Here is a 20610-nt window from a genome sequence, read left to right on the forward strand (position 1 = left end):
ATAAATCAGCTACTTTAAATATGTTCAAAGAACTATAAGAAATCAGTTATAAAGAACTAAAGGAAAGTATGAGAATGATGTCTCACCAAATAGAGAATTTCAATAAAGAGATAGAAATTATATATATGTGTGTGTGTGTGTGTGTGTGTGTGAATTCATACATATATATATGAATTTTAGAGTTAGAAAACACAATAACTGAAATAAAAAATTCTCTAGAGGGGCTCAACATCAGATTTGAGCAGGCAGAGAAAAGAATCAGCAAACTTGAAGATACGTCAATTGAAACAAGGGCTCAGAGACCTGTGGGGCATCCTAAAGAATACCAATATATGCATAATGGGAGTCCCAGAAGGAAAGGAGAGAGAGAAAAAGGAGCAGAAAGAATATTTAAAGAAATAGTGGCTGAAAGATTCTCAAATTTGATGAAAAACATTAATCTACACAATCAAGAAGCTCAATAAAACCCAGGTAATATAAACTCAAAAACTCAAAGATTAGACACACCATAATCAAACTATCAAAAGATAAAGACAAAAACAGATTCTTGAAAGCAACAAGAGAAAAGGAATTCTTCACATACAAGGAGTTCTCGTGAAGTTAACAGTTGCTTTATCATCAGAAATCATGGAGGCCAGAGGCAGTGGGATGACATAGTACTGAAAGAAAAATACTGAAAGCACTGAAAGAAAAAACCTGCTAACCAAGAATTCTAGATATGGCAAAATTATTCTTCAAAAATGAAGAAGTTAAGACAATCTCAGATAATCAAAAACTGAGGGAATTGTTGCTAACAGATCTGCTCCACAAGAAATGCTAAGGAAGTCCTTCAGGCTGAAATGAAAGGACACTGCACAGTAACTTGAATCCATATAAAAAATAAAGAGCACCGGTAAAGGTAACTACGTGGGTAAATAAAGCAAGAATTATAAATCTGTGTGTTGATGGGCCCGCAACGTATAAAGGTGTAATTTGTATGACGAAGCACAAAAGAGGAAAGGAAGAATGGAGCTATACAGGGGCAAAGTTTTTGTGTACTACTGAAATTAAGTTGGTATTAATCTGAACCAGATTGTTATAAGTTAAGTTATAATCACCAAAGCAACCACTAAGTCAATAACTAAAAAAATATAGTAAAAGAAATGACAAGGAAATTAAAAAGTACACTAGAAAATATCTATTGAACACAAAAGAAGGCAGTAATAGAGAAATGAAAAAGCATATATGCAGATGACACGACCTTGTTATATAAAAAATTCTAAGGAATCCATCAAAAAATAAAAACTGTTAGAGCTAATAAACTAATTCAGCAAGATTGCAGGATACAAGATATATATATACAAAAAGCAGTTCTGTTTCTATACACCAGGAATGAACAATCTGAAAATTAAATTAAGAAAACAATTCCATTTATAATAGCATCAAAAAGAATAAAATACTTAGTAATACATTTAACAAATGAAGTGCAAGATTTGCACCTTAAAAACTACAACGCTTATTGAAAGAAAGTAAAGAGGACCTAAATAAATGAAAGACAGCCTATGTTCAAGGATTGGAAGAGTTAATATTGCTAAGATGGCAATACTCCCCAAATTGACCTATGGATTTAACTCAATCTCTACCAAAATTTCAGCTGCCTTTCAGTTTTTTCCAGAAACTGACAAACTGACTCTAAAATTCATATGGAAATGCAAGGGAACCAGAATAACCAAAACAATTTTGAAAAAGAAGAAAAAGTTTGAAGACTCAAACTTCCTGACTTCAAAATTTACTATAAAGCTACAGTAATCAAGTCTGTGTGATACTGGCATAGATTAGACATATAGATCAATGAAATAGAATTGAGAGTCCAAAATGGCCAATTGAATTTTGACAAGGCTGTCAAGAAAATCAAATGGGGGAAATAATAAGTCTTCTTACAAATGGTGCTGGGAAAACTGGATATCTACATACAAAAAAGCAAATTTGGACCCCCTACTTCACACCATATACTAAAATTAACTCAAAATAGATCAAAGACCTAAATGCAAGAGATAAAATTATACCACTCAGAATAAAACATAGGCACAAATCTTCATGACATTGGATTAGACGACAGTTTTTTAGATATGACACCTAAGCACAAGCAGCCAAAGTGAAGAAATTGATACCTTAAACGTCATTAAAATTAACAACTTCTGTGCTTCAAAGGACACTATCAAGAAAGTGAAAAGACAACCCACATAATGGAACAAAATATTTGCAAATCATATGTCTGACAAAGATCTAATATCCAGAATATATAAAGAACTCTTACAACTTAACAATAAAAAGATAAACAATCCAATTCAAAACTGGTCAAAGGATTTAAACTGACTTTTCTCCAAACAAGATATACAAATGGGCAATAAGCACATGAAAAGATGTTCAACCTCATTGGTTATCAGAGAAATTCAAATTAAAACCACAATGAGATATCACTTCACACCTACTAGGATAGCTATCATTAAAAAGACAGATAACAACAAGTGTTGGTGAGAATGTGGAGAAATTGGAACTTTCATACATTACTGCTGGGAATGTAAATTGATGTAGCCACTTTGGAAAACAGTTTAACAGTTCCTCAAAAAGTTAAACACAGAGTTACCACATGACCCAGCAATTCCACTGCTAGGTACATAGTCAAGAGAACTGAAAACACGTCTACACAAAAACTTGTGGATGAATGTTCATAGCAGCGTTATTCATAATAGCCCAAAATGGAGACAATCCAAATGTCCAACAACTAATGAATGGATAAACAAAATATAGTATGTTTATTCGAGTGACAATTATCTAGTCCTAAAAAGGGATAAAGTACTGATACATGTTACAACATGGATGAACTTTGAAAATATTATGCTCAGTGAAAGAAGTCAGAAAAGGCCATATATTGTATGATTCCTTTTATATGAAATGTCCAGAATAGGCAAATCCATAGAGAGAAAAAGTAGATTAATAATTGCCAGGAGTTGCGGATAGTAGGGAATGGGGAATGATTGCTAACATGTATGGTTTTTCATTTTGGGGTGAGGAAAGTGTTTTGGAATTAGATAGTAGTAATGACTGCATGATTTTGTGAATATACTAAAAATCATTGAATCAAATACTTTAAAAGGATGAATTTTATGGTATGTGAATTAAATCTCAATTAAAAAAAGATTTAATATGTTAGCAGATATAAAAAAACACACACATTTACTATATATAATTGTTATTATTCTTCCTCTTGCCCCATTCCCAATGCTAAAGAAAACCTGACACCATGTCACCATGTTTATCCTGTGGCTTCTTGTATTGCCTGGCCCACCTCCAGGTACTCCCAGTTGAAAAACATGGGCCTAGGGAGCCAGAAAGGGAATCAAGATGCCAGAGGTACATGGGCCCATTTGGTGTCACCTAAGGGAGAAACATTTTCTAGTCCATTTATCATGGGAAAGAAAGAGATTTCAGACTGGACCACACAGTTGGTTGGAAAAGCCCTTAAAATTCTTCATCTCTTTTTGCTTTCGTTCCACTTTCTTTTTTTTATTTTATTTTATTTATTCATTTATTTTTTCCCCCAAAGTCCCAGTAGATAGTTGTATGTCATAGCTGCACATCCTTCTAGTTGCTGTATGTGGGACGCGGCCTCAGCATGGCCGGAGAAGTGGTGCGTCCGTGTGCACCCGGGATCCGAACCCGGGCCACCAGCAGCGGAGCGCGTGCACTTAACCACTAAGCCATGGGGCCGGCCCTCATTCCACTTTCATCAAACAACTTTCCCAAGGGTTCTAACAGCAAGAAGGGAGCACATTCTCCCAGTACAGAGAAATCATCTCCATTGAAAATCACCTCGAGGCTGGCCCCATGGCGTAGCGGTTATGTGTGTGTGCTCTGCTGCTGGCGACCCTGGTTCGGATCCCAGCGAGCACCAATGCACCGCTTGTCAGGCCGTGCTGTGGCAGCGTCCCACATAAAGTGGAGGAAGATCCGCACGGATGTTAGCTCAGGGCCAGTCTTCCTCACAAAATAAGAAAAAGAAAAGAAAATCACCTCTATCTATCTGTCATCATCTACCTATCTCTGTATTCATTTATTTGGCTTCCAGTAATGAACTTGAATCACTCTCCCTGAGTCAGAGTCTGGGAATCTGAAAAAACTAAGGGCCAGACTCCAGGTTAAGGTAAAGTCACCTCAGTAAAGAATGATAGGAATATTTTACTCCATATGCTAACTTCAACACATTAATAGTTGGGAAAGATTCTGTGATCATGAGGACAGGCAAGACCATGAGGACATGTCTGAGTGTAGTTGGACAGACTATCATGCTTGATCTTAATGTCTGCCTTGGCCATAGCCAGGAAAGTAATGGTACAGTAGTCCCCCTTATCCACAGAGGATACGTTCCAAGACCCCCAGTAGATGCCTGAAACTGTAGATAGTACCGAACCCTATACATACTGCTTTTTCCTGTACATACATACCTATGATAAAGTTTAACTTATAAGTTAGGCACAGTAAGAGATTAACAACAATAACTAATAATAAAAATAGAACAATTATAACAATATACTATAATAAAAGTTGTGTGAATGTGGTCTCTCTCTCTCAAAATATCTTATTGAACTGTACTCACTCTTCTTCTTCTTGATGTGATGCTGTGAGATGATACAATGTCCATGTGATGAAGTGAAGTAAGGTGAATGACATAGGCATTGTGACATAGTGTTAGGCTACTATTGACCTTCTGACGATACCTCAGAAGGATCATTGAACCATGACAACATCTATGGTTGGATGTCAGGAGCAGATGATGTTGATGGTTAGGGATCTAACAAAAGGATGATTCACGTCCCAGGCGGGACAGAACAGGATGGCATGAGATTTCACCATGCTACTCAGAAGAGCCCACAATTTAAAACTTATGATTTCTAGAATTTTCCGTTTAATATTTTTAGCCCATGGTTGACCGGGGGTAACCAAAACCACAGAAAGCAAAACCTCGGAAGGGGGGGACTACTATATATGTACTGCATATTTGCCACTCTGACTTAGATAATGCTCCCTCAGGGGCTTCTAGACAGAAAACCTCCTGGCCATATGCCTCTAACCTTGAGGTATTGCATTAGACATGATACGAAATTTTGTATTGTTTGTCTACTTTTCATAAACGAAGCTTTTCACCTTCAGTAGTTTACAATTTAATCTAAAGTAAATCAAACCTAATGTTCCATTGTAAGCATCTGTCCCCTCCATTATTCTATCAATGAAAAAGAAATGGATTATTAGAAAATGCTTCTTTAGGTTCCTGTCTTCTAGGATAAGTCAACCATTCCATACATTAGAAAACTTAGAAACAATTCTCCATATTAAAATTATTTTTGTAATCAAATCCCACCCCCTTGCTTATTTCACCCCAAAAGCAGTGGTGACTATTGTCTCATACTTGTAAGCATGTCCATTCTCTCTGTCAGCACAGAGGATTTGGGGATGTGGGGAGGGGGAGGGGAGTTGGGGCAGGTAGAATGGATGATTTAAATGTTTACTTAGCATTTTCAAATCAGAGATGGAAAATACCAAGTGGGACCTCATCATTATGCTAAGGCTTCCACAAGCCAAATTGTGTGTATTTAATGCCTTCTTCACTCTAATCGTGACTAGGTAGACTTCAGTAGAGCAGTTCTGGATGTATGTCAGGTTTCTGAATTCATTTGGTTAATAAATCAGTAGCTTAACACAGCCTGCCCTTTCTAGGTATGTTCAGGGGGGAGGAGAGAGGGAGGGAGCCAGTGTGTTTAGTCAGGTCACCCAGGCCAACAACTCTTTGCAAAGCACATTGGCCTCACCCCTTTCACAAAGGCCTCCAAACTGCAGATCAAATCAAAGATCAAAGATACTGAAGAAATGATTTCCACACCCTCTCACCCATTATTCTCATAGCTAAGGAAAACCAAAAAAGGTTTCACATAAATTTTACCCAAATGGAAGCACTCGGACATACCCAACACTTTAACTCTTCTGTTATTTAGTGTTCCATTAAAATCCTTAGCCTTTTCTTGCATTTAACTTTTAGTGCTAGGCTCAGGTGAAGACAGTCCCTATTGAACAAAACAAGGATATTTTCCTGATGAGAGACTAGATAAAAATAAAAAGAGAACCACATACACCCAAAATGTTAGTGAGGAATTTTTTATACTTTTTGAAATTTTGGAGTAATTTTTGCAGTAAGAATGTATTACTTACATAATCAGAACAATAATTATAGCTACTTCTTAAAAATAAAGAAAGAAATTATTCAGCAAAAGACACAATTAGCCTTAAGAGAAGAAAACCAAGTATCTTCTTTGGCTAATCAGAGAGAAGTACACAATTCAGTGGTTTTTATCGGAATCAATTTGTTCATAAACTCCTGGAATACGGCCAGTCCTCTCACTTTGGTATTTCAACATGCGCTCACTACCTACTCCATAGGAAGCAGAAGACATAATGACAGAGAAGCAGGTGTAAGATAGGAGGAAACGACTGAGACTTGCAGTGGGGCGAACTCTTACACTATTTTATCTCAAGATTTTCTAGAGATGAGAATAATGTGCTGAAAGAGGCAAGTAACTTTTAGTTAGCCCCAATATAGGAAAAGTAGTTTTCGTCACCACTGCTCTCAAAGTTGAATTATAGCCAGTTTGAATTTCTCCTCCTCCTCCTGGCCCTCTTTATGTCTGGGGAAAGTGCTAAGAAAAATAAAATGGCCGAGGCATGAGGCATGGGGGAGAAATGAGAGGTCAGCTTATAATGCTGACAGTAGACTACGTCTTGCAAAAGTTAAATGCCCTTCTGTAATTGTAGCCCAACAAGTAACCGTACTTCCACATATATTTCTTTATGAGGAAGTACAGCACAGAAAGGAAAAAGATCTCATTAAAAGCTGTCTATTAACAGATCAGTGTTTCTAATCAAAAGATCTCTAACGTGTAGCTAACGTCTGAACATTCCTTACAATAACTGATTATATGCAAAGAATGATGACAGTGCCTTCTGGCCCTGGGATAAGGACAAATGTTCAGTTAGCTAGCTTATATTTGTTTTAATTTGCTTGATATTTCCTTAAAAACAATGGAGTGTAATTATTGTGTTCAATAAATCTGAGAGCTGGTGATTTTCTAATGTGAATTAAGGGGTATGCTAGGGTGGCTTCAGCTGGGGTGGCTTGGCTAGGGTGACTGCTCCATGTGACTGTCATTCTCTTCCTAGGGCCAGCAGGCTACTCTGGGAATGCTCTCCTGGCAGCAATGGCAGAAGACAAGAAAGCGAATGGAAATACACAGGGCCCTGTAGGGCTCAGCTCTGCTGACACACTGTCACTTCTGCCTGGTTTTATTGGTCAGAGCACGTCATATAGCTGAACCGCAGATGAAAGGTTGGGAAAGCGCCTCTGCCCCCGATGAGACATGGCAAGAGTATGGATGCAGGCAGGGTGGAAGAACTGGGGCCAAATCTCAGTCTCCTGCAGCCACTGATAAACTTCTTAAATGGAGATGTTTCCATAGAAAATTCATCTCAGATGAGGGGCTCATCTAAAACTAAGCATAAAAAGAAGGAGGTGCCGCTACATGTTTGAAATATACAGAAAAGAACAGAGAATAATATAACAAATACTCATGTATCTCACCAATAATTAACAAATCAATGTTTTTACATATTTGCTTCTGATATTTTTATTTTTTATAAAGTATTTTAGAGTTTAAGCACTCTGTATTCCCCTCAATTCTATTTCCCTCTCTCCTCAGAGGTAACTATTATCCTATAGCCTGTGCAAATTTTTGTATTTTTGCTATATGCAGCTATTCATGAAGCCACAGCCCCTGAGACAGTCACTCTTCACTTAGCCTTATCACTTTCTGTTAATATGTAGCCAGCATTTCCAATAAAATTAGCTTCCTCTTCAGATCAAAAGCCTTTGCATAAGTCCTACATGTGAACCAAATAGCTATCGATGGAATATTAGAATCTGACTTGCTCCATTCTCATATTTTTTGTCTCTCATACTAAATTAAAGAAATGAGAGACGCAGAATTCTAAGGCTAATTAGCTAGAAAATACTAATTCAAACTTGAACATTCTTCAAAAAGAGTGTGGGGGCAATTACAATTATCAGAGGAAGAAACGTCATAAGCAAAATAAAAGCCAAATGTTTTCCACAGGAGTCCTCCTTTTGGCTGTTTTGACTTCGAATGGTAAGTCAAAAATATAATTTTAGAATCTTGGCTAATTTTTAAAAACTGATTTCAAGGATAGCTTTAAAAGTCATTAATAGTTCAGTCACAACAGAAACTTATATATTTGATTATTAAAAATGGAATAGAAAGGATACATGGGGGAGTTTCTCAATGATTTCCACGTGAATGTTCTGGGTCTTTAATGAGGGAAACATACAAGTGGAATGGGAGGACTTTAAGTGAAGTCTTTCAAGCTTGGTCTAGGACTTAATTGGAACATAATTAGAAAATAAAGTTTGTGTAAGAATTTGATTTAGAAAATTCCTGATAAAGAGATTGGTGTGGATTAGGACAAGGGGAATGCTCCCTTAAGATTCACAGCAGGAGAGAAAAATGAAAAAATTAATTGTGTAGTATATGCCTCAATTCCCAAGGATAAACATTAGTTGCCAATGTGATGGTATTGTAGCTTGATCAAGGTATTGACTTGAAGCTTGGCTCCAAGGTATAAGACTTTTGAAATCCATCTTTTAAAATTATATTAAAGAATATGCTTAATGGCCATATACTGTAGCTTCTCGTCATAGCACATATATTAATGAATAGCAAATATCGTTAAATAAAATCAACAAATTATCAACCTCTTGTTTTTGCTTCTGTTTTTGTTAGTTTGTTTTGAAGTGAAAGGATGAGTTTGCTAATTGCATCTCTCTGTGAATGTTAACAATGCAAATCCAGGAAATTTAATCAAATTGAACATTTATCAAGTACTTACTATATATTAAAGAGTTGCACTTAAAACAAAGTTTGCACAAAATACACTGAAAGCGCCAGCCCCCTCCTGCATGTTTCACTGCTTCATAATTTTTGACATAATTATTTCTATTCCCTGCCCCACTTTCTCTTCTCACTCTACTCCAGGCTGCATTGGTTTGAAATGTTTTTATTTCTAAGAATCTCTCTCTTCCATGTTTGCAAATATGAAAGAGATTTATTTAGTGTTAAATAAACTTTGCTAGTTGAGAGTTTGTTTCTCCTTTAATTCGTACATTTTCTTGGTTTTGATTATCAGAACTAACAACAAAGGAACATTTCAAAGTTAATTTAGAATTTCTAGAATTATTTACTTGAGCCATGTTATTTAATTATTTTGTTTAACCTAAACATAGTGGTCCCCATGCCAATCCATGAGTAAAGAAAATTTGAAAAGCACAGTTTATACCATTTATTAGTGGATAATCTGAAACAAACTATGATGGAGGTTAATGCTTATAAGTAAACACATTTACAAATACTCTGTATGTCATAAAACAGACTTCTGTGGCCAGGGAAAAAGCCAATTTTATATCTGAATCAGGAGTTAAAGGAAGACCTCCGTATAAACTACAGAAAGTTAGGAAAAAACTATAGTGAAGACATAATTTTTGAATCCACTGGGAGACTTGTAAGGCAAATGGAGATTGGAAATACGTGAGGTCAGGAAATCTGCTTCTCATGTTTCCCCTTTTTAGCACTGGCTGGACCATGGGCTAATATATGTGCTGGCAAGTCTTCCAATGAGATCAGGACGTGTGACAGCCATGGCTGTGGCCAGTACACTCCTCAAAGGTACGAGGTTTCACAAATAACCATGAACTCCCCTGGCTCTTAACCTCTTTGCTTAGTGTCCTTGCCCTGCATTCCCCCAAGTGCTCACAATCTTCTCCCTCTGACAGCAGCAAAACTCAGAGATGAAACCAGTTACATTCCTACCTTTGGAGCGACTTCCAAGAACTCTGCTTCACATATGGGCTCTGAATTGGGAACAGAGCATTGAATAAGGAAACGAGAGAGAAGAGCAAACACAGTGTTTTCCCTCTTAGTATTTTCACACATTGATTTATCTCACCTGGTTTTTCCAAGGTGAAAATCAAACATTACTATCCAATTTTACAGAAGAGGAACTTGAACTGAGATAGCAAAGGGTTAAGGGACCCACCAAACACAGTTGGAAGTGGTGAAGGCTGGACTAGGATTCAGGCTTTTGGATCCTCTTCTCATCAAATGGTGTTACTGACTCAGCCTCTGGGAGCTGAATACCAGCGCCTGACCCTAAGCAGACAATTTCTCCCACGCAATGAAAGATACACTTGTGAATTTTCAATGATGCACAGTACCAGCTAGGGAGTACCACTCTGACAAAATAGCCACATGTCCAACTGCATTATTATCTCCATGCTAATTATAGTGGAACTCTCACAGAGATACTACTTACAAAGCAACCTCAAATACCCGGAACAGGGCTAAGAGACGGAAAATATGGAAAAATGGCCTCTGAGTTGCCGAAATTAAGACTCAATTAGTTCATATCCTAAAGTTTATGCACTTGACACATACAATGACTTATTGGCTCTTCACTTGGAACCTGTTCAGTGTTGCTTTACACATAATTCTAACACTCCTGGTGAATCTGATTTTTCAGGTAGCATATTAGAAGGGAGAAGAGGCTGGTAAGAGCTGGCATAGTGACAACAGTGAGAACTGTTAGCAACAACCTCAAGAAATCTCAAAATCTGGGATCATTTTGTGTTCATGCTCCATGCACTTTAAGAAACCCAGGAGGTATCACTCACTGTATTAAAACACCATATACAGAAAATGATGTTTATAATGACTTCTGGATCACTGAGAGAAAAATAAGACTAGAATAACATAGGATTCTTTTATGATAGGTTCCCATAAAAAGACACCTCTTTTCTAAGCGGTCTTGAAGGGGTCAAGATACAGATATTTACTTATGTGGATTGCCTCATTTCCCCAAAGTGCCATATAATAATAATACCTAATATTTTTTTAAAGGCTTCCTATGTATCAGATACTATCTTAAATGCTTTAATCTTTACAACATAGTTATTACTGCCTGCAGAGAGGGAGGTTAAAATTGGGCTAAACAGAGTGAGAAAACCCAGGACATCTCTGCATGTTCTGGCAGCTTCAATTTTTGATACCCTTGTCTGGGAACAGTGGGCTAACACCACGTTCCTGGGCAATAAAGTTCCAAGGGGAGTTCCTCAGTCTGTTCATTCTTATTTACATCCTAGAAGTCCCAGGCCTCACCAGGGTGTGGATGTCTTGTGCTCTGATGGATCTACTGTATATGCCCCTTTCACTGGAATGATTGTGGGCCAGGCGAAATCGCATAAAGACAAAAATGCCATCAATAATGGTGTTCGGATATCTGGAAGCGGTAAGAGATGGTGTATATACCTGAACACATACTGGAGATATTTGGTGCTTATTTATTTATTGCATGTTCCATACATAGAAGTTTAAGATTTTCTTCAAAATGATAAGACCTAGAACATAAAGGGCCTTGGGTACCAAACTAAAACAGTTTGCATTTATCAAAGATTCATTTTTCAATGATGTTCCGCCACTTTCCCTGAAATCATCTTCTTTATGCACACACTCCACCTAACTCTATAGCTGACTGAACGGCTTTCTTCCTGTGGCCAATGTGGTTTTGCTTAACATAATCTATAAATAAAATCACTTTCAGCAATATTAACTATAATGAATAGTTACTTTCATTTGCCAAAATCCCACAATTCAGAAATGTTGGCATTTCTGTAAGAGTTGACTGTGAAATATTTTCAAAGCTCTCTATGTTCTAGGTTAAGCTGAGTCTCCTGGGACTCCAGGTACTGGGCTTGTTGCTGGTTTTTTTAATTCTATTGAAGTATAATATACACACAGAAAAGTACACAAAGTATAAGTGTACAGCTCCACGAATTTTCACGAAATGAATACACCTATGTAACCAGCACCCAGATCAAGAAAAAGAACATTGGTAGCATCCCAGAGACCCCTTGTGCTACCTTTTAGTCATTATTCCCAGTGAGAGTAATCACTATTCCACCATATATTAGTTTTGCCTGTTTTTGAAAATGATATAAATAGAATTAAACAGCATGCAGTATTTTGTGGAGCTTCTTTCACTCCACACCATGTTTGTGAGATTCACCCACGTTTTTGCATGTAATTTTAGTTCCTTCATTCTTATTGATGTACAGTGCTCCATCATACGCCTATATCTTCATCTACCTAATCATTCTTCTCTAGACGGACATTTGGGTAGTACCCAGTTTTAGGTGATTATGAAAATGCTATGAACTTTCTTGCACATTCCTTTTAATGAACATAAATATGTATTCCTGTTGGGAGTGGGTCCAGAGGACACTCCCCTCACTGAGGCTGTGATAAACCTTTGTGAGGAAGGCTACATCCTTGAGGAGCTATATGATGGCTATCCTCCGTAGACATGAAATGACAAGAGAAACTGCTGCTATTGAATGGGGTCTACTTGGAAGCCAAGGTCAGGGTTGGCATGGTGATCTAACAGGCAGAAGAGCTGAAGCAGTCATCAGATTCATCACAAGCACAGAGATCTGTAGCATTGTCTAGTTAATCATAGTGACCCTAGAACTGAATAGATAGGCAGCTTACTAAAGCCTTATTTGATTTGTATAAATGGAAATGCTCTACGTCTGATGAACAAAATTCTGACTTCAATCATCACAATAATGGGTCACAAAACCCGCCCCCTGCCAACCAATTCTCAGACTTGAGCCAGTTCACAGTCCTATAGCTCCTTGAGTGAAAGGGAGGCTGAGTCCTTTTGAGGAACAACTCCGTCACACAGCCAAAAATTTATACTGTAAACCTTACTTTTACCTATCCCCAAAGGGATGACACTAATTCCTGGAGCCCCAAAGGCCAATGTGGTCCACCAGTCAGACTAGGGGCTTCCAGGGTCAGGTGATCAATGCAGTTTTTCACTAGAGTCCATCTTACAGTGAGCCCAGTGTGTCCACAAATCCACCCTGTGGTAACTTCCCCATTCCAGAATGCCTGATTGGAATCAACATATTTAGCAACTGGCAGAATGCTGCAGACGTGGAATTGCTGGGTAACTTGGTCTATGTGTATCTTCAGTTTTAGTAGATACTTCCACACAGTTTCCCAAAGTAGGAGTACCAACTTATACTCCTACCAGGAGTATATGAAAGTTCCACTTGCTCCATACACAATACTTGGTGTTGTCTACCTTTTTCATTTCAGTCATTCTGATGAGTATGTAGTGGTATCTCATTTGGCTTCAATTTGCATTTCCCTGATGGCTAATGAAACTGAGCACCCTTTCATATTTATTGATAACATGCATATTGTCTTTCGCAAAGCGCCTATTCAAGTATTTTGCCCTTTTTTGCTTGTCTTTTCCTTATTGGTATGTAGGAGCTTTTCGTATATTTTGCATACGAGTCCTTTTTCAGATAGATGTATTGTAAATATCTTCTCTCACTTTATGGGTTGCCTTTTCACTTTCTTAATATTGTCTTTTAATAAACAAAAGTTCTTATTTTTAATGGAATCCAAATATTTTCCCTCATTGTTAACACATTTTTTTACCTGTTTAAGACACACTGGCCCACCCAGAAGTCAAAAAGATATTCTCCCTATGTTTTCATCTACAAGCTTTATTACTTCACCTTTCATGTGTAGATTTATAATCCATCTGGAATTGGTTTTGTGTAAGGAATGAGATAGAGATCAAGATTTTTTTCCCCATACTGATATCTAATTGACTCAGTACCATTAACTTGACTAGACCATTCTTTCCCTACTGCACTGCAGTATCTTCTGTCATAAAGCAGGGTCTGAATATATGTGGGTCTGTTTCTGGTCTTTCTACTGTGTTTCATTGGTCAGTTTGTCAATCTTCCACAAATAACACACTTTTAATTACTATAAATTTAAAGTACATCTTGATAATTGATAGTATAAATCTTCCAACTTTTTGTTCTTTCAGATTGCCTTGGCAATTCTTGGTCATTTACATTTCCAAATAAATTATAGAATCAGTTTGTCAATTTATATCAAAAATCCTGCCGGGACTTTGATTGAGTCTGCATTGATTATATAGATCAAATTGAGAACTGATATCTTAAAAGTAATGAGTCCTCCAATCAATAACCATATTATATCTTCCATTTATTTAGGTCTTCTTGCATTGTTATATTAGTAGTTGTTGTATTAATTTTCAGGATAGAGGTCTTGCACATATTCTGTTTAATATAAGTACATAAGACATCTTTATTGATTTTGTTTAGATCTTCTATAGCAGTACTAACAGAAATATAATAAAAGCTACATATGTAATTTTAAAGTTTCTAGTAATCACATTAAGAAAGCAAAAAGAAACAGGTAAAATTAATTTTAATAATATATTTTATTTAACCCAATATCTCAAAAATATCATTTCAAAATGCAATTAATATAAAAATTACTAATATTTTACTTTTCTGGGTACTGTCTTCAAAATCCAGTGTCTATCTTATACTTAAAGCACATCTAATTCAGACTAGCTACATTTCAAGTGCTGACTGGCCACATGTGGCAGGTGGCTACCATGTTGGACAGCACAGTAAGCCTTACTTATGTTTTCTGTCCACTTGACTCATTTTCATTGACCTAAGTGTGCTAAAATCTTTATTACTAGTGGGTTCCTCTCTATTTCCCCTTGTATCTCCTGTAGTCTCTGCTTTGTATAGATGGTTTCTCTGTTATTTGTCTTGTTTCAACGCTCTTTGGCCTAATTCCACTCTCTGCTAACAGGATCATAACTCTTGCTTTCCTTTTTGCTTCCATTTGCTTGGAATATCTTTGTCCAGGCCTTAATTTTTAGCCTTTTTCAATTACTGTGTTTTCTTGTACATAGCATAGAGTTGGGTTTTGCTTTTCAAGACAATAGGAAAACCTTTTTAATATAAGAGTTACCATTTATAGATATAACTTACATATTTGGTCCCAACATTGTCATATTATTTTGTTATCATTATGGTATTATATTAACTCTCCATTTCTCTATTTGGTAGGTCTTCTGTTTTTTAAAAAATTTTCTTTCGGTATTTAGGTAGATTTGTACCCTTGTGCCAGTTATTTCCATTTTTCTTTGTCTTTAAAGTCTAATAGTTTTATTAGAATATGTCTTGGAGTTGACATTGTTCTGGGTCAGTTTTCTCAGTTACCTAGTGTTTTTCTGCTATTCTTCAATGCGTTTATTAAATTTTAATTTGAATCCATTCTTCCTTGGGCATCTTGTAATTTTAGTCTTCTTTCTGATGATTTTGCTGTTTTCTTCTATTCCCTCATTGACTTCAATCAACTCTCCTTTCTTTTTGTCTTTTTTCCCATTTCTATTCTTATTTTTTTAAATTTCTGATTCAAGGCTACTAAAACCCAGATAATGAATACTTTTACTTCTTTTCTTCCAGGTTTCTGTATTAAAATGCTCCACATTAAGCCAATTAAGTATAAAGGTTCTATCAAGAAGGGAGAAAAACTGGGAACAGTACTGCCCTTGCAGAAAGTTTATCCTGGCATACAATCCCACGTACATATTGAAAACTGTGACTCGAGCGATCCTACTGTGTACTTATAAATGGAAGACAAAGGACGAGATCTTCTAAACAGAAAGCCATCTTCTTAAAACCTCGATGCATACCCTGTTTTCAAGAAATTTGTGTTCAAATAGAAACATGATGAATTCAAGAAAGAAAATAGCATTTTGATTTCAACTCATTGCCGCTTTGATGTTTTTGAGTGTCAACTAATTTCTCAGGACTCTCTGATCTTTCTGTAACCTATGGGATCTGGAGTGTTTTTTTTTTTTAAAGATTTATCAGTCCTGAATACTTAGGATAAATAAACATACGAATTCAAGCTGGTCCAGACTGCACTGTTGACACTTTTAAAACTAGCTTTCTGCTTGAAAATAAGAAAAAGCCTAAAGCTGTTTTTATGGTACAACAATAGAGTGTTGTACCATGCTAGACACACTACACATTTAATAAATATTACTTGAAAAAACTGGAGGCTTCTTTTGAGTTAAGGTAGTGAAGAATTTCAGCAATATCCTTAGGTTTGTCAAATTAGTTGGAGGGTGAGCTGCTTGCATGAACAAGACAGAATTTGCTGGTCTTTACATCCACACATTCCTAGACTCTACACAAGTGGTAGATCTTTTAGGTAATGAACGATGGCAATTGGAGAAAATACGTAATATTTTGGGTTTCAGTAAGATTGCATTATAGGGAGCACTAGAAAGAGAAGAGGTCTATCCTGTCCTGAAGTTATCTCATGGAACCAAGCCAGTCAGCCTCATCTAACCACACACGTACCATAGCCACTTGTTTCTACACATCACTCCATATCTATATTATTCTTTCCTGGTTATGTTGACAATAGGTACTAAGGGGAAATAAGACCGGGCAAATGTTCAAAGGACCAGAAATAATTATGGCTCCCTAGGTTTTAGTCAGTCAGTAAGAAATGAATAAGTTGACTTCATCATTCTAGAAACTTTCTTCATGAATTTTTGCTTAAATCCTTTGGAATGTAGAAAACTTAAGCAGAACGATTCCATTCCTAGTGTAGATATGTTGGAGGAAAACATAATTAATTGAACTTCATTACTGAAGAGAAGTGGCTGCATTTGTATACAGGGACATGTGTATAAGAATGTTCATGACATCACTATTAGTCATAGCAAAACCTGGAACAACTCAAATGCCCATCACAGTGAGATGAACAAATAAATTGTGGTTTAGTTACAGAATGGAATATTATACAGCAATCACAACAAATGAACCTCAGCTAAACATAACAAAATGGATGAATCATAGCAATATAATTTTGAGGAAAAAAAAAAGTCCGCAAGATTGCATATAGCATGATACTCTTTTTATAAAGTCAAAACAATGAAAACAATTTTTAGGAACACATATATATATGATAAAATATATAAAAAGGAAATGAAGCAAATAATGAACACCAGTTATTTCAGGACTAGATAGGGAAGGACCACACAGAAAAATTTAAGTTACTATCAGTGCTGGGATGTGATTTCATGAGTACTTATTATTATGAATAATATATTAAAGAGGCAACAGGACTTGAAGGTGAGTGGCCAGGAAGAAGAAAGAGTTAATTATGACTCTCAGATAGTTAAGAGTCTATACAACACAATTAGTAATTTCTCATATCCAGTTAGATACTATTCTCTACTGTGTCGTAATCTTATACAAGGCTAGCAAATTAAGAATTTAACTTTTGGTTAAAGAAAGGAAACCTATAACACTGTCTGGTTTGATCATCTACCTTATTCATCTCCTTAGTGTCAAATAACTTTAGTTTGTTTCCAGAAATTACATTTGTTTTCAAAGGACAAAGGCTGTGCTCCCAGTGAGAACACAAAAAAGGAAACAGCACACAGACCTTAAAGGTAATTTATAAGGCACTCTAAAATGTGTGAACAATGAAATATCTGCTTAGCCTTCTAAATAATCTACTGTCTGAAAGGATTGTTTTAAAAACCAGATTCATTACCTGGAGTGGAGAGCTTCCCCAAAGTAGAGCAAGAACGCTGCCTTCTGCCTAGCATTCCACGAGCACTCTCATATCTATTGAATGGAAATGCTAACTTTAGACTAAATGACATCTTTTTTAGCATACAGCGCCCTCTGGTGCCTTAGAGGTTTTTTTTTTTCTGTGAGGAAGATCAGCCCTGAGCTAACATCCATGCCAATCCTCCTCTTTTTGCTGAGGAAGACCGGCCCTGAGCTAACACCTATTGCCAATCCTCCTCCTTTTTTCCTTCTTATCCCTAAAGCCCCAGTAGATAGTTACATGGTGTAGTCGCACATCCTGCTAGTTGCTGTATGTGGGACGCTGCCTCAGCATGGCTGGACAAGCGGTGCGTCAGTGCACACCCAGGATCGAACCGGGGCCGCCAGTAGCGGGGCGTGCGCACTCAACCGCCAAGCCAAGCAGCCGGTCCCCTGTTTTTAAATTTTTTTGTGTGTGAGGAAGATCAGCCCTGAGCTAACATCCATGCCAATCCTCCTCTTTTTGCTGAGGAAGACTGGCCCTGAGCTAACATCCGTGCTGATCTTCCTCCACTTTATATGGGAGACTGCCACAGCATGGCCTGACATGCAGCGCGTCAGTGCGCGCCCAGGATCCGAACCCGCGCCGCCAGCAGCAGAGCGCACGCACTTAACCGCTATGCCACGGAGGCCCCCTGTTTTATTTTTAATTTCCTTTTCTTTTAGGTTTGAGTGTCAAAACATTTAGCTTAAAGTACTATAAAGGTTCAAATGACAGAGAAGTAATAGTACTGAGTAACTTATTTTTCCTTAGTGAAAGTGATTATAATATACACTCAAAAAATTGTGGTGTCAGGTATTAAGTTCAATGACTATAAATTAATAATGTGAACCAAATCAATTTTTATTTAGAAAAGATATTTTGAGTTTTCAGCAGGAAAGTAATTTAATGGAAGAACAGGATAAGGGGCTAATTTAAGAGGCCAGGCCTAAAGAGGGAAGAATTCTTACATCCTGTGACATTTCCCATATTTAGTGTTACATTAACAGCAATACCTATAACTGTAAAATCTACCCATCTCCCCAGTATTTAGTACCATACAAATGAGGCCAGCAAGGCTTATAAGGAAGGAAAAACAAAAATCTGAGAATCCTATTTTTGTGTCTCTTCGGTACAACCTACAATAAAGCCTTTTCTCCCATTCTCTCCGTTTACATTTTGCCCACAAAATTATCTTAACTTTTCCAGAACTCTCTAACACATACAAGGAAATATTTTTAACATGAACAAGTTTGCTGACAGAATTAAAATATTTTTCAAAGCCTAAAGCTTGAAATTCATCTAATATCAAACTCATTCATTTATCTAGAATCCTCTAATTTTGCAACTTTCCATCGACTTCCAAAGTAAATGGAGACATTTTCATTAGATGAAACATCAAAAACACTCTATATTGGGGCTGGCCCTGTGGCCTAGTGGCTAAGTTCAGCATGCTCCGCTTCGGCGGCCCGGGATTGGTTACCGGGCCCGGACCTACACCACTCTGTGGCGGCCATGCTGTGACCCACATACAAGAAGAGGAAGATTGGCACAGATGTTAGCTCAGGGCGAATCTTCCTCAGCAAAAAAAAAAAAAACCTCTGTATTTCCTCATCTTGTTTTTGGCTGTTATAAAAATGTTTGCTCTTCAATTTATCAACCCAGTTAAGTCAGATCAATCAGGGTCATTTAATTGAGCTGAACGATTTTACTCTGTTTTTTACTCTAAGAGTCATTACAGTGCTTCACTAGGTTCGACTACTGGGCCACTATTTAGAGCAGCAACTTCTCATTCGATGTAAAAGAGACCACTGATACTCATTACCACTCTGTGCTAGTGGGCTACGGGGAGAAACTCCCCCTTGATCTCCCTTTTCTAGTCCCCCCGTTTTGCTACGTTATCCTTCTAGTGCAAACACCACTGGCATTCTATCACTTTACCATTCAGGTATATATACTTAAAGTAATTCCAGGTGAGACCGGAGGTTTCTCTCTTCAGCATTTCCACCATTACTCTAATCTCCCACCAGCCTGACTCCTCCATTTGAGTTATACCATTTCCTTTATGTTTGTTTGTCTTGTTATTCTAATCAGACTTTAAGTTCCCCATTATATGCTACTTCTGCACTCTCCTGAAATCTTAAGGTATAGTTGATATGATCTGCAATAGTAATAACTGTCTTTAAGAAACTGCTTTTATTTTTTAACCAGTAATATCAGCTCCTCTAGCATTTATTGTGTGTATTAATGTGCTTACACACTGTTCTGAGTTTCAAACACAAAGGTAAATGAGGTGAGATGCCCGTTCCTACAGAGCTCACAGTGACAAAATGTGACAATATGTGCACAAGTACAGTCTCTAAATGAAGGGATATAAAACGAGCATTTTTGTAAATCACCATTTATAAACCACAATGTATTCTAACTGCTTAATAGGTGAGAATATTTAAAAATTTTTTCCTGATTAAAAAATACTTAAAACTGGAAAATGAATGTATTTCTAATTTTTTTTTTTTTTAGTTTAATTGATTTCTTAGAAAGAAATTTAAGATGGGAGGAGGACTTAGGGGAACAAATTTGAAAAAGAAAGTACTTAAAATTTATTGAGTGCCTGCTATGTGCTAAATATTATGCTATACGCTGGGGATACAACAGTAAGTAAAACCCCACAGGGATCTTGCACTGGTGGAGCTGACAGTGCAATGGAATAAACAGATAATAATTATACAAGTAAATGGTAAATTACAATAGTGGCAAGCGCCACAAAGGGAAGTCACAGAGTGCTGGGAGTCGTGGAGGATTCCCTGAGGAAATGACACTAAAGGAAAGACCTGAGGGAGCAAAGAGAGTAATCCAAGCAGAAAGAAGAATATGCAGAAACACCCTGTGCCTAGAGGGTGCATGGCTGTCCTAAGGGATTGAAAGAGAACAG

At 37.0% G+C, this 20610-nt stretch overlaps 1 protein-coding gene across 2 annotated transcripts; it reads left to right on the forward strand.

Moving 5' to 3' along the window:
* Positions 1 to 8185: 8185 nt before the first annotated feature.
* On the forward strand, positions 8186 to 15693 carry LECT2 (leukocyte cell derived chemotaxin 2). Of its 2 annotated transcripts, none has more exons than XM_087430300.1 (4): positions 8186 to 8231; positions 9725 to 9821; positions 11294 to 11439; positions 15527 to 15693. In XM_087430300.1, the coding sequence occupies exons 1-4, from the start codon at positions 8186 to 8188 to the stop codon at positions 15691 to 15693; spliced, it is 456 nt and encodes a 151-aa protein (XP_087286426.1). The 2 variants fall into 2 exon arrangements, with proteins under 2 accessions (XP_087286426.1, XP_014651326.1); XM_014795840.2 differs by having other exon boundaries at positions 11297 to 11439.
* The last annotated feature ends 4917 nt before the right edge of the window (positions 15694 to 20610 follow it).

Source organism: Ceratotherium simum, chromosome 4 (assembly GCF_057802395.1).
Source record: "Ceratotherium simum simum isolate JZ-2026a chromosome 4, ASM5780239v1, whole genome shotgun sequence".
NCBI classification, from domain to species: Eukaryota; Metazoa; Chordata; class Mammalia; order Perissodactyla; family Rhinocerotidae; genus Ceratotherium; species Ceratotherium simum.